Genomic DNA, 15,855 nt, shown 5'->3' on the forward strand with positions numbered 1-15,855 from the left:
GCATTGCACAGCCAGAATTTTAGCATATGATCTTTCAAAAAATTGGATTGCAACTTCTGCCACTGGTGTGCTACCTGCCTTCCTTCACACTTCACATTCATTTTGTCTATTTCGCTGTTTGCATCTCTCTCATGCTCCAGGCGTCGCATTACAGAAGGTAACATTTTTACTCAGATACCAAAGAAATCTTTAAAGTAGACTTCGTCAGGGTCGCTGGCTATTTTTAGACAACATGGCACAGAGATGCAAGTAAAGTGTTTACTAGCTTGGACATAGGTCATGTTAACAGTCATACAGCCAGTATTTTGTCAGTACCACAGACCACCTGCAGTTGGGATAATTTATTACCAGTGACAACTGTTTATTACCGCTCAGCAGATGTGCAGTTAACCCTTTCCCCTCACTCATAAAGCTTCCTCACAAATATTACACCAAAGACATCCAGGGTGTGGCTCAACTATGAATTTTAATCCTTGTGCCCACAGAAATGCACAAGTGAAGTGCTGACTGAAGAGATTTACAAGCTCTCTATGGCTGCTCAAATCTCCAAGCGGAAAGTGCCAGTTATGCAAACGGTGCCAAGACAGCAAAGGAAAGTTCCTGATGAGAGTGGATAAGTTATCTACAAAATGAAACAAACCTATCTGCAGAATAACTTGCAAAATTGGGGGGCGTCTTAATTGCTGTTGAACAGTGGTTGCATTTAACCATAGAGATAGCCACACTTATCAGCTAGACATTTCAGCCAGATAGATAGATAGATAGATAGATAGATAGATAGATAGATAGATAGATAGATAGATAGATAAAATTCTAGGTCCGTTCCTTCCTCCACTCCTTTACATAATACTTATTTAGACCTGGAATGTGCAAGTGTAACCATATAAGTGGTTCACAGTTAGATGCAGGCTCCCAGTATGCGCAGGGAGCTGCCTACTGCCCCGCACTACTGCCCTGCGCTGCTGCCTCTGTATCAGAGGCAGCAGCGGGGGAGGGGAGTGGCAAACAAGTGGGCTGCTGCCTGTGATACAGGGGCAGCAGCAGAGGCAGGGAGACAAATGGGAACTGGTACATACAAGGAGACAGCTTAAAAGGCAGCTCCTTGCGAGCATCAGTTCCCAGGGTGGCAGACAGGAGCCGGTATGCCCAGGCAGCTGGCTTAAGAGTTGGCTCCCCGCACGCACCAGCTCCTGGGGAGCCAACTGCTGCCCTGCATGTAATTACACACATTTTAACATCCCTAATTTAGACTCTGATATGTGACCTGTGACGGACCCGGCAGGGTCCGCACTAGGGGCGGGGGAGGCCCCCCCGCCCCTGCAGGAAGCGGCGGCCAGGGACGGCCAGAAGCCGCTCGGCGCGGCGCCGCCGGCCCCGCAGCGGCTAAAGGCGGGGGCGGGCGCGCGCCAGAGGGGACGGGGGAAGCACCGGGGGCCCGGGAGGCGTCCGGCGCGGGCGCCCCGGTTCGCGCCCCGGGCGGAAGCCGCGGGCACGCTCCGGCCGGAGCCGCGCGGGGATCCGCCGGAGGGGGCGGGGCTGACGGCCCCGACGTCACCCGGCTGCGCCCATAACAGGGGCGCCGGGACGCCCAAGAAGGGGGAAGCGAGCGGGCAGCCACCCTGGCTTCCCGACACCCCAAGCACCCGGCTTTCCGGGCGACCAAAGGAGACGACCCCGGCAGTTGGAGGCTCGCATTGGGACGAACCCGGCGGCTACGACGGGGTAAGTGACCCGACCCTGCACCGGCCCAGGGGGCCGGAGCATCGGGGGTGGAAGGAGTCCGAGGCGGGGCCGTTCTGGCGCCCGTGGGCAGGCGAGTTTCGGGCGGCAGCCCCGCCTGCCGTGAGGGGAGCGCCTTAAAGCACCCATCTCACTTAGGGCCTCGGGCTGGGACCCGGTGGTGAGGGCGGGCCCGGGTCCCCCACTCCCCCACACCCGACCTCGGCGTAAGCCTGAAAAGGCAGCGACGGTCGAACGCAACACCCCTCCCCTTCCCCGCGGAGAGGGGCAACGAGGCAAGGGGACAAAGAGTAGAGGGACGGCTCAAGAGCCCCGGTCGGGCCCCCGGCCGGGGGCCGCCCGGGACGTTACAGGTCCGGGTCCGCTGAGCCCCCTCGGCCCTACTCGGGACGAGGGGTGATCGCACCCGAGGCCAGACTCGCCCGCGAACCCCGGGGGCGGGGCAACAGGGCATTTGGAAGGCGGTGGGTTCGCGGAGCCCCACCCCACCCCGCCGGCTCAATCCGGGGGGATTTGGGGGTGCGAGGCTCGCACCCTTAAAACCCGCCACATGACCTATCTGATTTTATTTCTGCATTGTGCCTATCACATGCTTAGCAACAGACAAATATCAGTGCTTGCAGTACCTGTTTCAAGATAAAATAAGTCTGTATGTGGATCATTTTAGGAAACAAAATGGGATTGGAGGTTTTCTTCCACTGCCTCCCTATCTCCCGTGCATCCACAGGTTGATTGTTTTTTTAAATCTGAACAGACATAGTGATTACTGCCAACTTTTTAAAAAATCGTTTAATAAAGGGCACTGCACTTTAAGCTTTCACTGGCATGATTCACTGAAAAACAGTTTCCATCATCTGAAAATAAAATCTCATTCCGGGGACAAGTTAGTAACACAAAGGTCAGAGTGGTGTCATTTCATTTGTTTGACACAATCATAATTTCAACCGCCACCCCCCTCTCAGTATGGCCGGGGAACCTTTCCGCCCTCCTGTCAAATCCAAGTCCTCCAGTTGGTAGAAATGTTGATAATACGTCATCGGAAATGGGCTGAGTTAGATATTATTCAAAAAACTGCAAACACAATGGTACCAAACATGACACACCGAGAGCAACAATGTAGATAAGTATTTGAAAATATGTTGTATAAGTATTTGAAAATATGTTTAAAGATCAACTTTTTAAAGTTATGCCTTAGCACAGGGAGGCAGCACTTACATTTTTTTTAAAAGGGCAAGACATTGAGCACTGGTAATCCAAAGGAGGTTAGCCTTGACCAGCATGCTCTCCATCTAGCGCGCCACTGCTAGACACCTTGTCATGTTGATGCTCATCCATTCTGTTCTTGCACATCTCTGCACAAAGCAGGGTGTTGGCCATACCTGTGCAGGGTAGTGAGCATCTGGTCTTTGCATACGAGAATTTGATTTGCTAGAGAATTGATTTAGGAGCACATGGTATATCACGCATAGCTGATACGATCAGTTCATCTTCCAAGACCGATCCATGCCTGACAACCTGACAACAGAGTGTAGTTTTGGATGCGCTTGATCATCCTGGAGCCACTGCGCTGCTTGATCATTTGATAGCATATAAATGCACCCCTTCTTGATGGCAATTCTCCATCTGTCTGTTTTTTAGAAGACATCCACCCACCTAGTCATACTGTTGGTCTTCAAATGGTAAACTCAGCTTACGAATGCCTCCAGCATATTTATGAGCTCGTCAGTGACTGCCGGCTGTTCTGAGCATCTTTAGAGTGAAGAGAGAGTCTTTGGAGGCTGAATCATATGATAATTTATTCTTTTCATTCAACCTTCTAGTAGTTGCACATCCTGAAGGAGCATGGAAACGTGGCAGCTTTTTGTGGTCCAAAAGCTAAGAATATATCTCTGAGAGATATGCAGCGATTCTTTCTTCCCCAACAGTAGGCACAGAAAACAGTATCTTGTGGCAGTCATGGATAGCATGTCAAGGAGACCATGAGAATGTCTTTATCTTGTGCAAAACCCTAGAGCAGGGGTGTCCAATCTTTTTTCAAAGAGGGCCAGATTTGATGAAGTGAACATGCGTGAGGGCCGACCATTTTGCCTGACATTCTTTGAACCATTAAAATTAAATGCAAATTAACTATTTTATGCAAAGTTTATTGCAAACAGCATACTTTTCATTTCGTCACATGGATGACAAATCTAAACAGGTGTTAAATCACTCTGCCTTTCATATCTGAAGGCCAGATGAAAAAAAAATCCAGGAAGCTGAAATATATGTCAGGAACATTGTAAAGTACATTACATATTATTGGTAATAAAGGTTGTCTGTCAACTTTTAAGTTCAAAAAATATGAACAGGAACATAACACCAAGTATATATGTTGGGTCCAAATATATTTATAACTGATTTAGACCAACTGACATTAACTGAGATTTTACAATGTATTCATCTCAATACATATGGATTCGCTGGGGGCCATAAAAGATAGATATTGCCAAATTACCTGCGGGGCCGTATTAAACCGGAACACGGGCCGCAATTGGCCCGCGGGCCGGACTTTGGACATGCCTGCCCTAGAGTTTCCTTACACCTCTACCAGTGGCTTTGGTGGCATGCAAGATAATTTTAGTGCCAGATTACTCTGGGGGAGTACAAAGAAACCCCACTGCATAGTAAGAAGCAGCAGCTTTGTTGTGCCACACAATAATGAAGTTCTTCAAGCAATTCTTTGCATGCTGGAGTGTTTTTCCTGCAAGGATAACTAATCTTTTGTGCAAGTCTGAGATAGCAGCTTCTTCACTGTGATATAGGTGATATTAATGGAGTCAATGATTTCATATTGACTCGATTCAATATCATGGAGTCTTTTATTTCTGGCACTGCCTTTAACGGATTCCTCTGCATATGTGTCAACCATGAGGAGGGCTTCATTGCAGGTCAGTTATTTTTACTATATCTTCATAATGAAACATTTAGCTAAATCTCAATAAGTATAACAGTCTCAGGTCAATAGAGGAACCAAAGGAGTGTGAAAGCTACACAAGGAGTTTGCTACAGGTATTGGAATGAATTGTTAAACTAACAACTACTTATAGTGGTAGATTACATGTGACACACACAGATCTCATGTGTATGTTGAAAATCCTTCTCTCAGGCCTTGTCTAACTAACTCTGTGATCAATCTTCCAGACTTCAAGTCAACAAGAGTTTTGTTTTAAAGCTTGCAGCAGGGCAAGGCCCATTTTAAGTGCTTGTGGCAGAAATCAGTTATGCTGAATAACTTTCTAATGGTAAAATTCACTGTTCTAACTAGCCTCTAATTTTATTATCTAAACACCACATTACCCTTATCTACTATATATTTGAAAGAGTTTGCATGTCTGTCTGTCTGAGAGTCTGTTTGTTCAAGAACTCCTCCTAAATGGTAAGAGCTAGGACCACCAAATTTGGTCTGCAGTTTCCTCTTGTCATAACTTGGTTGTACCAGGATAACAGGATGTACGTGGAATGCGACTGTTTCTCATCAAATCGAAAGGGAGGGCTCTGATAGCAGGGACAGTTATACTCCAGAATGACCACACGGGGGCAGCAAGCAAACACCCACCCCCCCCTGTGGCACCAACAGGCCCAGAGAGCCACAGAGCAGCTGCCAGATGGGAAGCACAGCCCCCACCACCCACACAACAAATCAATAATCCATATTAAAGTAAACAGCACCCACACAAAGCCCAACAGAATAGCCATATGGCACAAATCAAACTCTTTTCCCCTACACAGCCCTCTTCAAGCAATATTCACAACTTCCGCAGCTCCCTTGCAATTTGTCTTGAAGGTGTACACAGACCTGGCCCTTTGGATCAAAGAAGAGGCACAGATTCCAAAGGAAAGGGTTGTTCTGCCAGCAGCTCCCTCCTTTACACCAAAGAGGGCTTTAGCTCCCACACCTACTGCAGCTGTTAGTAGGGCATGGAGAGAGGCTCTCTCTCTTTTGGGTAAGAAGCTCTTAAACCATTTAGGAATTAGCAAATCAACACTAAGACTTTTAAAATCCAGCCAGAGCACACGGTGATGCACTGCTTGAATACTGTCATAACAGAACACTTAAAAAAACGAGGCTGCCACATTCTGCACAAGGTGCAAGCCCACGGATAGTACATCACTATACTCTAGTCCTGCGATAGAATATAAGATAATTTAAATAATGTATTTATTACACACAGATGCTACTCAGTGACCCAGGCCTTATATCTTCAATACACCCAGGCTATGTCTACACTGGCCCCTTTTCCGAAAGGGGCATGTTAATTTCACAGGTCGTAATAGGGAAATCTGCGGGGGATTTAAATATCCCCCGCGGCATTTAAATAAAAATGTCCGCCGCTTTTTTCCGGCTTTTAGAAAAGCCGGAAAAGAACGTCTACACTGGCCCCGATCCTCCGGAAAAAATCCCTTTTCCAGAGGATCTCTTATTCCCCAGTGTAGACGAGCCCCCAGTCTTTTGTTGGAAGTTACATGGCTATGAACTCTTTTGCCCAATAAAGAATATTTGCATCTCATTATTTTCCAGTTCTCCAAACACTGCAGCTCTCTTTTTGCAGGCTCTTCATGCATTATTTTCATTTACTCAGGGGTTGGGGGAAGGTGATACTGCAAAGCCTCTGTGAAAACTTTCCCGTGACGCAAACAAACTGAAGTTTGTTAAAAACTTCTTCTGAAGAAGTGAGCTGTGTCCACAAAAGCTCATGATACCATCAACATGTTTTATTAGTCTCTAAGGTGCTATTAGAGTAACTATTCGTTATTTTTTTAAAGTTTTTTCAGTGAACATACAGTTTGTGTATCACATTCAATTCCTTGTAATAATTGATGTTAACACCCCAACAGCTCCATAAGGCAGGCATACCACCTTGAACTGTAGGATCTGCTGGAAAAACACCTTATTTTTTTGTGTCAACATTTCTCTCATTGATTTAAGTTGCACTTTTATGCCACACTGGACAGAAACCAAATATGCTGATTTTCGGCCTGGTTGCAAACATTAATTCTTTTAATATATAAAAAAATAAATGTATGATGCCAAACTTGCTGATGAAATAAACTGCTGCCATTTCATTGATCTCCATATGATTAATGAAGACAGAGGTGGACAACCTGTGGCGCATGAGCCACCGCAGCCCACTGGGGTTCTACATGTGGCCCAGAAGAAATTTTGTTTACTGTTGCTCACACACAGGGTTGTCCAATTCCACTTCTTTCCAGTTGCATAGTTTTTGTTCTAGCTGTATTACTAAAGTCTCAGAGGAGTCGCCTTGTTAGTCTGTAACTTTAAAAATCGTAGTTCTGTAGCACCTTAGAGAGTAACAAATATATATATATAGTAACATGAGCTTTTGTGAACAAAACCCACTTCCCCAGGGTATGTCTACACTACCCTCCTAGTTCGAACTAGGAGGGTAATGTATGCATACCGCACTTGCTAATGAAGCCCGGGATTTGAATTTCCCGGGCTTCATTAGCATAAGCGGGGAGCCGCCATTTTTAAATCCCCGCTGCTTCGAACCCCGTGTAGCGCGGCTACACGGGGCTCGAACTAGGTAGTTCGGACTAGGGTGCCTATTCCGAACTACCGGTACACCTCGTTTCACGAGGAGTACCGGTAGTTCGGAATAGGACCCTAGTCCGAACTACCTAGTTCGAGCCCCGTGTAGCCGCGCTACACGGGGTTCGAAGCAGCGGGGATTTAAAAATGGCGGCTCCCCGCTTATGCTAATGAAGCCCGGGAAATTCAAATCCCGGGCTTCATTAGCAAGTGCGGTATGCATACATTACCCCGCTAGTTCGAACTAGCGGGGTAGTGTAGACATACCCCCCGATAGGAGTGGAGGAAAAAAAAGAGGGAACCTCCCGATTTAAAATGAAGTGAGAGGGGGAGAAAAAATATCTGTCAATTGTACTGCGGATGCTAATTAGCCTCAGCATTATAAAGCCAGTCTCCCCTGCCTCTAACCACTGCATTTTTCCATGAAAGGCTAAGAATGGGACACTTCCAGCCCACTTTATTAGCCCCATTAGCACTGCTCCTACAATTGACAGGTACCCTTTTTTTCCTCCTCTGTTATAAATATCTTGGGGTATGTCTACACTACCCCGCTAGTTCGAACTAGCGGGGTAATGTAGGCGTACCGCACTTGCAAATGAAGCCCGGGATTTGAATTTCCCGGGCTTCATTTGCATAAGCTGGGCGCCGCCATTTTTAAAACCCCGCTGGTTCGAACCCCGTGCAATGAGGAGTAACCTCGTGAAATGAGGAGTAACGGTAGTTTGAACTAGGAAGCCTAGTTCGAACTACCTAGTTCGTGCCCCGTGTAGCCGCGCTGCACGGGGTTCGAACCAGAGGGGTTTTAAAAATGGCGGCTCCCCGCTTATGCAAATGAAGCCCGGGAAATTCAAATCCCGGGCTTCATTTGCAAGTGCGGTATGCCTACAGTACCCCGCTAGTTCGAAGTAGGAGGGTAGTGTAGACATACCTTCGGTTCTATTACTTCCACTCCAGGTCATCTGATGAAGTGGGTTTTGCCCACGAAAGCTCATGAGACCATCTACCTGTTTTGTTAGTCTTCAAGGTGCTACTAGACAATTCATTGTTTTTTAAGTTTTTCCAGTGACAGGCTACCAGCGGCGGATTTGGGGCAGGGCGAGTGGGGCAGCTGCCCCGGGCACCGCACTTGCAGAAGCCCCGCACATGCGCCGTGTCAAAGGGGGGAGGGTGCCACGAAATTGTGCTGCCCGGGGCCCCTCAGTGCAGCTCGGGGCCCCGCAGCACTCTCATCCACCCCTGTCGGCTACCCCTCTGAAGCTATATATTTTTGTTAGTCTCTAAATTGCTATAGAACTATTCGTCATTTTAAGCATTAAAGTCACTTAACACTTTAACATGCTCCAACAAGTGGCTGAAGAACAGTAGTACAGTCTCTTAGGGTACGTCTAGACTACAGGCTTCTGTCGACAAAGAGCGTCTAGACTACATTGAGTTCTGTCGACAAAGCAAGCTGCTTTGTCGACATGGTAGTGTGGACGCAAAGGACAGTTTACATGCAATAACACCTTCTGTCGACAGAAACTCTGTCGACAGAAGGCGTTATGCCTCGTAGAATGAGGTTTACCAGCGTCGACAAAACTGCTGAGTTCTGTCGACGTTATGTCGACAGAACTCAGCGGTAGTGTGGACGCAGGTATAGTTTTGTCAACAAAAGTCCACTTTTGTCGACAAAACCCTGTAGTCTAGACACACCCTTAGATGTTGAGAGCGCTGCCCAGAATGCAGACGTAGGGGTGGCAAAAATACAGAACTCCACTTGTCTGAACTAATTTCCCCTGAGTTCCTGCTCTTGAAAGAAAAAAGGGTTGCGGCTTGGAGAAAGAGGAGGTTAGTATTAATGAACATTCAGGAATCAGGTTTGTCAGGAAAGAAGGCACGGCATTTATTAACTTCATGAAAACTTAGCTATGTCTACTAAAATAAATCAGCAGTGAAATAGTTAGCAATGTTAACATGAATCTACTGATCTACCTAAATATTTGTATAGGTCGTCTCAGCCCCATTCAAGAAAATAAAGAGGTGGTTCATTACTGTGCAGTTCCCTCTCCTCACCCATCTCAAAGTATTGATGGGCTATTGGTGAGTTAAAAACTACAAGCTGCCATTCATTATTAGAGTCAAAACAGCATGGCACTCCTATTAGTTACTGCCTCGCCGCAGATTTCAAATAACTGCACATCACTTGTTTGCATCCAGAAAAGTCTTCTTCCCAATAGCAATCACTTGTTTTTTGTGGGGCTTTAAGATTTAAAAGTTTCAAAACCGCGTGGGACACCGGAAAAGTGCTGGCATGCTGTACCACTGCATGACCATGCAACCAATCTCCGGGATAGACAGATATAAGGATATAAGTTTGCATAGTCACCTAACTCCATTCTTCCATAGCCCAAGCAAAGCAGCTTAAGTGAGGAATGATACAAAATATTTGAGTTGAAAGTCCAAGTTCAAAATCTTCATTAGAAAATCTCTATGCAGTGGACTATCATCATGAATATGATTAATAATCAAGTAGGAAAGATATCAGCAAGAAGCCACACACCACTTTTCCTTTGACTCTCCTTAACTTTTGCTACAGGGAAAAAAACATATATTTATATAGAAAGGGTTGGCAGTGTACTTTTTGATACTCCTTCTAATAAAAGAAATGCCATGTGAGATTGGCTGTAAAAGGAAATCTTACTCTAATATAATCAGGTGACAACTGGTTCAGCTCCACTTACCCTAGCCACCCATATCCTTTTGCAATGTAATCAGCAAATTTGTTACTTTCCGAGCTCTTCAGATGGCCTCCCATTCGATTTCTGGCTTATTGTCTTCAACCCACAGAGGATCCTCATATAAACTTGTCAGCCTATGTATCCACCACAGAATGAAACACAGAAATTATCTGGCACTCCAGTGTTGCAGGTCTGGAGCAGGGCAATCCAGCACAGAAGACTTTCAGATTATCAGGAAGGGGTAACAGGAATGTCAAAGCCTCCATTACTTAACGTAGGGACATTTATCAAAAAGACAGCTGTGATGAATTTGCCATCTCCTTTTCCTACAGGAGCAACCCGGAGCTTTCTTTTATTTATTTTAACATACTCACTTTTAAGCTTCTATTCTAAGATTCAACACTAAATGGGGAAAGAATCCGCTCCCCCGGCCCAGAAAATGGATTCTCTGATCATTCAGTTGAACCCTGTCTTTTGAAGGTGAGGTTACCCTTTTCTCTCTCTTCCATTGAGTCCAACAACCAGGGATATAAAATCCTGTTTAACTGGTTAACCAATTAAACGGGGGAAGGGGAATGTGTGTGGGATGGAATGGCTCCCCTGCCGTGGACACGCATCAAGGGAAGGGACACAGCTGAGTTCAGGGTCTGGATCCCCTGACCTTGACAACCAGCACAGCAGTCAATACGATAGGTCTCAATTTTGCACAATATATCTGTGGAGCCCAAGATCACCACATCTGGCGGTGCATGAAGAGGCACCTGAGCCTACATCTGGAGTTGTCAGTAACCCAACGAGGATACACACTCCTTAATGCCTGTGTAGATGAGAGACTGGGCCAACAGCAGCTTGAGCAGGGAGTCTCCATGCCTGCCCTGCAATTAAACACCCGCAGCTGGCAAAGGTCCGCTGACTTGGGTTCACAGGACTCAGGCAGGCTAAGGAGCTATTTAGTTGGAAATACAGACAGGTCGGCTCAGGCTGGAGTCCAAGGTAACACCCCCCTCCTCCCATGGGAGAGGATCCCCCGAGGACTCACAAATTTCAGAGTACAGCTCTCTGTCAGGAACATCCATTTCACATCCCCCCCAAAATGATAAATTACTAGCAATACAGTCTAGCAAATGCAATGCAAGAGAAACGGGCCTTTAAACCCTCACTAATAAAGTACTCAGATCCATGATTAATTACAGGTGCTCTGGGGCACGCACCAGAAAGGAAAGTACAAGAAGAAGGTTCCCAGCTGATGTCTTCTGTAGATACATTTTTGGAAAACCTGCAACAGGTGTTTTGAGGCATTAGATCCCTGCTGCAGTTCCAGCCACGTGTGGGACGTTGCTCTTCCAATTATAGCATATCTAAGGAGGGAATTTTAATCAAGGAAATCTCGTTTTTCTCCCCCACTTGACCTTTCATGCTCTTCTGTGCCTTTTCTCCTTTCAATGATGACATCTTATGCAATTTCTCTTTTTCATGAAAAACACACATTTTCAGTGTCTTCCAGCACTATACCTTGGTCTAGGGTGTCAGTTCCTGCGAACAAGAACTGTCAGTGGGAATGGGACTTCAAAAGTTGCTCAGTTGTGGGGGCACTAAAGCAATATAAAATCTGCCAGCACTTCTACCATTCTATCAGAGAGCGTAATTGATTATGGCTTCAGATGTTATTTTCAACAGGTTTAATAAATGAGGTGAACCTCTAGAATATGACTAAAGCCAATTATTTATATTTAAATATGGTCTAACACCAGCAGGTCTGACAAAAACAACGTTCTGTCAATATAGCTGAGCAATCAGGCACATGTTGGATAAATGTGTACCCTGGTTTATTGATTTCACTGTGTGTGACTTGGCTGTATAACACATATTCTGCATCAGCCTCAGTCTTGACTTGGTATCAAACTCCTTGAATAAAGAGCAAGCAGTTTCTTCGGAGCATGTGAAATTACTCGACACATCGTACTTAGCAAGATTGTTTTTAATGTTGTCAGTGTCTTTTTGACAGTGCTCTTTTCCTAGCACAATGGTTCTTAACCTGGGGTCTGAGTCCCCCTGGAGGCTGCAAGTAGGTTTTAGAGCCATGGTCTCCAACCTTTTTATGCACGAGATCACTTTTTGAATTTAAGTGCAAGCCAAGATCTACCTGAAACCCAAATACCCTGCCCAGTCTCCTTCGTGCCCCTTCTCCAAGGCCCTGCCCTTACTCACGCCATCTCCCATCCTCCCTCACTTTCACCGGGCTGGGGCAGAGGACTGGGGTGCAGGCTCTGGCTTTGGATTAAGGGATTTGGAGTGTGCGAGGGGTCTGAGCTGACCTGGTTGTGTTGGAGGGGGTTCTAAGTGCAGGCTCTGAGAGAGTGTTTGGATGCAGGGGTGCTCAGGGCTAGGAGTGCAGGAGGGGGTTCATGACCGAGGTAGGTTTTTGGGATGTGGGCTCCAGCTGGGCACTGCTTACCTCAGGTAGCCCCGGGGTGGTGGTGCAGTGGGGCTAAGGCAGGATCACCCCTGCCCTGGCCCTGCATCACTCCCAAAAGCAGCCAAAAAACTCCATCCCAAGTTCTGTTGTGTCCCCCCCCCCCCGCTCTGTTGAGAGAGGATACAAAGTGGGAGAGGGGGCACCTTGACATCAGCGCCTCCTCTTCTCCCTCCCCTGCCCTGCACAGAAAGCAGGAGGCTCCTGAGGGGACCACTCCAAGGCAAAGGGCAGGAGATATGCAGCAGTGGGGGGAGGGGCAGTTGAGGTGTGGGTGCTCAATAACAGTCTCTTGGCCAAACCAGTCAGGATCACCTGTCAGAGGCTCCAAGATCGACCAGTAGATCCTGATCAACTGGTTGGTGACCCCTGTTTTAGAGGGTCCACCAAGCATGGCTGGTGTTAGACGCCTGAGGGCCCAGGGCAGAAAGCTGAAACCACACCGTGCAGAACTGTATCTGGGGCTTTGAGCCTACCAGCCAGGCCTAAGACCAAAGGCTGAGCAACTTAGGTACACAGTCTGTGAACATTAAAGGTTATTTGGAAAGCAGGGGGAAGGGGAAGGAGAAGGGGAGGGAAGGTAGAAGAGAAGAGTTTGTGCCCTTCCTTACAATTTGAAAGTGGATTGAAAGTGTGCGGTGAGTTTTTTTCTTTCAAAAAGAGAAATTCCACATATTCATTATATTAAATACATAGGTCCTGTCTGAGGTGGATGACTATAATGATGAAAAAACTAGTGAAATGGTGACATCACAAAAGAATGACTGAGCAGTGGAGAAAGGAAGGGGGTTTTAGTCAAACGTTTTGTTTTTATTTATATCTTTTTAACATCAATGCCAAATTACAAAGGCTTTCTTTGTCCAAAATGTTGAAGTATTTGGTATCCTCTCCCTTTTAGCTAGGATGGGCTTACTCTGACTATCCCTCAGACTTCCCAGATGTCTATCAGGGAAGACCAGAATTGAGTCTCTTGTTATAGATAACAGAGGAAAAAAGTAGACGACAAAAAATAGACAAAATCTTCTAGGACTTCTTTTAGATATAGGATAGAATAGCAACAAAAAGGCAAAAGACCAGTTTTTAAATATCTTTTGTAGGTCACCTTTAAACAATACTTACTAATTCAGTCATCTGCTCTAGTTCTTTCCAGACTTGGGGTTCCATACCTCCATCTTTTTCTGTACCAGCAACAAATGACACATCATTAGTCCTCACATACTGAAGTTTTCTCATGGGAGAGATCACAAGGGAGAGGATTTTGCTATATAGGTAAGACCCAATTTTTCTTTCTCAATTGCCTCAATAATTTAATACATTTTCATGCGTCAGCCTAGTTTTCATTCTCCTCCCTCCTGATCAAAAAATGAGAAACCACAAGCAGAAGATAAGTCAAGGAAAAGCTCACAATGTATTGCACAGGCTTACCAAAAAGAAAAAGAAACAGCTGCAGTGGATTAATGTGTTTCGTTTCCCACAGCGTCTTCACTTCAACCATAACCATGTATATTTACGGCAGCTTTTCTGACTGCTGTTGGCATTTTGCTGCAACATTCAAGTCCAGAGTGTGTGTGTGTGTGTGTGTTAACCGCAGATGGTTAGGTCACACTGAGTACCACTCCTCTTGCTGTAAGTAAATGTGATGTGAAACTTTTTCATGTGACAAATATAATCATGTTCTGTTTTGGTCAACCATCGAAAGATGACCCAAAAACATTTATTATTTATACATGAGGCCTCTAAGGGCTGATCCTTTAATGAAAATAATGTATGAATATGGCTGATGAAAAATAAAAAAGTTGATTAATGTCAATCATGACTCTGTTTCCACACAACTATTCCTTTATTAGTCTCAAAAGCCACTTGCCATTGGTACCTTCTAAAATACAAATATAAGCACATACTCCTATACTCTGTATCCTAACAAAAATACAGTCAGAAGCATTGGCCAAAATACTTGTGAAAGGCTCTTGCTTGGGAGACATCTTCCCATCATGGTGTGACTTCAGAGAGGTGAGGAAAAGCTCTGACAAAGAACCACTAGAACAACTTGACTTTATTCAATGTGACAAACAAGTGATGCCTTTGCTATTATTGGATATCAGCCAAAGACTGAAAAAGGAGACTTAATGCTAAATCCTGCAACTAATGCTTAACTAACCAGGTTTTCTATATTTCTGTTATATCTTATCACTGGATTGAAGTGTCAGTACAGTAACACAGGCATTTCCAGGGTCACTACACATTTAACACAAGCATCTTTTCTTTCTCATGGTCTTTTTTTTGGGGGGGGGGGGGAAGAGAAGAGTCACAAACGTTAAGCCTATGGTCATGCAAATATTTAAATGCATTTTAAAGCCACTGTTTACTTAGGTCCAGTGGAGGGCCATAGCGCTAGAAGAGCCAGAAACTAAAACCATATCAGTGGTTTGATGTCAATATTTTCAGCAAGGGGCTACCATAAAATTCTCTCCATTAGCCTGTGATAAAGCCCTTTCACCTAAAGGCACATAGAGGCAGGGGAAGGACTGGGAAACGTGTCATTTTTTCCCATTTATGCACAAATACTTCTTTATAAGAGTAACCAAAGCGTCACTGAGGACAAAGTTAAAATTAAATTAAATATGCTTACTGGAAGCTTTAAATTATGTTCCTGAAAAACATACAGCAGACATTGATAGGATAAGCCCAGGATCTCAACTTGTACAGTGTGAAGTAGGAGATGAGATAAAGACTTGGTCCGGGTTGTGTGGGGACATTGTCCTCTGGGATTCCCTCCTCCCCCCCTCTCCCTTAAAACACCTGCCATCTGATTTCTTTCAAAGGCAAAGAATGTTCTTTAAAGATATTCTTCTGAGTGCAGAGATTTCTGGAAGGGATAAATTAATCCCCTGGTGCAAGGAAACCACCCAAAATACAAACAAATGTGGTTCCTTGTGGCTTCAGTTCTTTTCTGGGATGCCATGTCTACTTTGTATATTCTAGCGCACTTCTTTCCTTTTAACAGTATCTGTGGTGAAACTCTAAACCTATTGAAGTAAATGGAAAAAACTTTCATTGCCTTCAGCAGAATCAAGATTTCCCCTCTGTTGCATATATTAGGGATGTCAATGTGTAGACAACTACATGATTAACTGATAAGCCTGAGCTTATCGGTTAATCTTTTTGACTACATGCACTCCCCCCCCCCCACCTTGGTATCTCTGATACAGAGGCAGCAAAGGTGAGGGAGTGGGAGCTAGTGTCCATGCAGAGCTGACTTTTAACCTGGCTCCCCAAGAGCACCAGATCCACTTCCCCTCCACTCCACGTCCCTACGCTGCTGCCCCTGATAGAGA

The 15,855-nt window shown here is 45.5% G+C and overlaps 1 protein-coding gene across 4 annotated transcripts in view; it reads right to left on the reverse strand.

Annotated features, from left to right (window-relative positions):
* RBM20 (RNA binding motif protein 20) overlaps positions 1 to 15,855 on the reverse strand; it is a 199,931-nt gene that overhangs the window by 111,990 nt on the left and 72,086 nt on the right. The window contains exon 1 of one of the 4 annotated variants that reach the window (XM_075935488.1): positions 13,640 to 15,780. The exons of 2 other annotated variants lie outside the window; for them this stretch is intronic. Coding sequence is in view for 1 of the 2 variants with exons in the window: in XM_075935486.1 (XP_075791601.1) it covers positions 10,051 to 10,124 (74 nt within the window). In the remaining variant the exon portion in view is untranslated. Of the gene's footprint in view, positions 1 to 10,050; positions 13,583 to 13,639; positions 15,781 to 15,855 lie in introns of those variants that run through there. One more of the 4 variants, XM_075935486.1, reaches the window with a different exon arrangement.

This window comes from Pelodiscus sinensis, chromosome 8 (assembly GCF_049634645.1).
Source record: "Pelodiscus sinensis isolate JC-2024 chromosome 8, ASM4963464v1, whole genome shotgun sequence".
Lineage (NCBI taxonomy): Eukaryota > Metazoa > Chordata > Testudines > Trionychidae > Pelodiscus > Pelodiscus sinensis.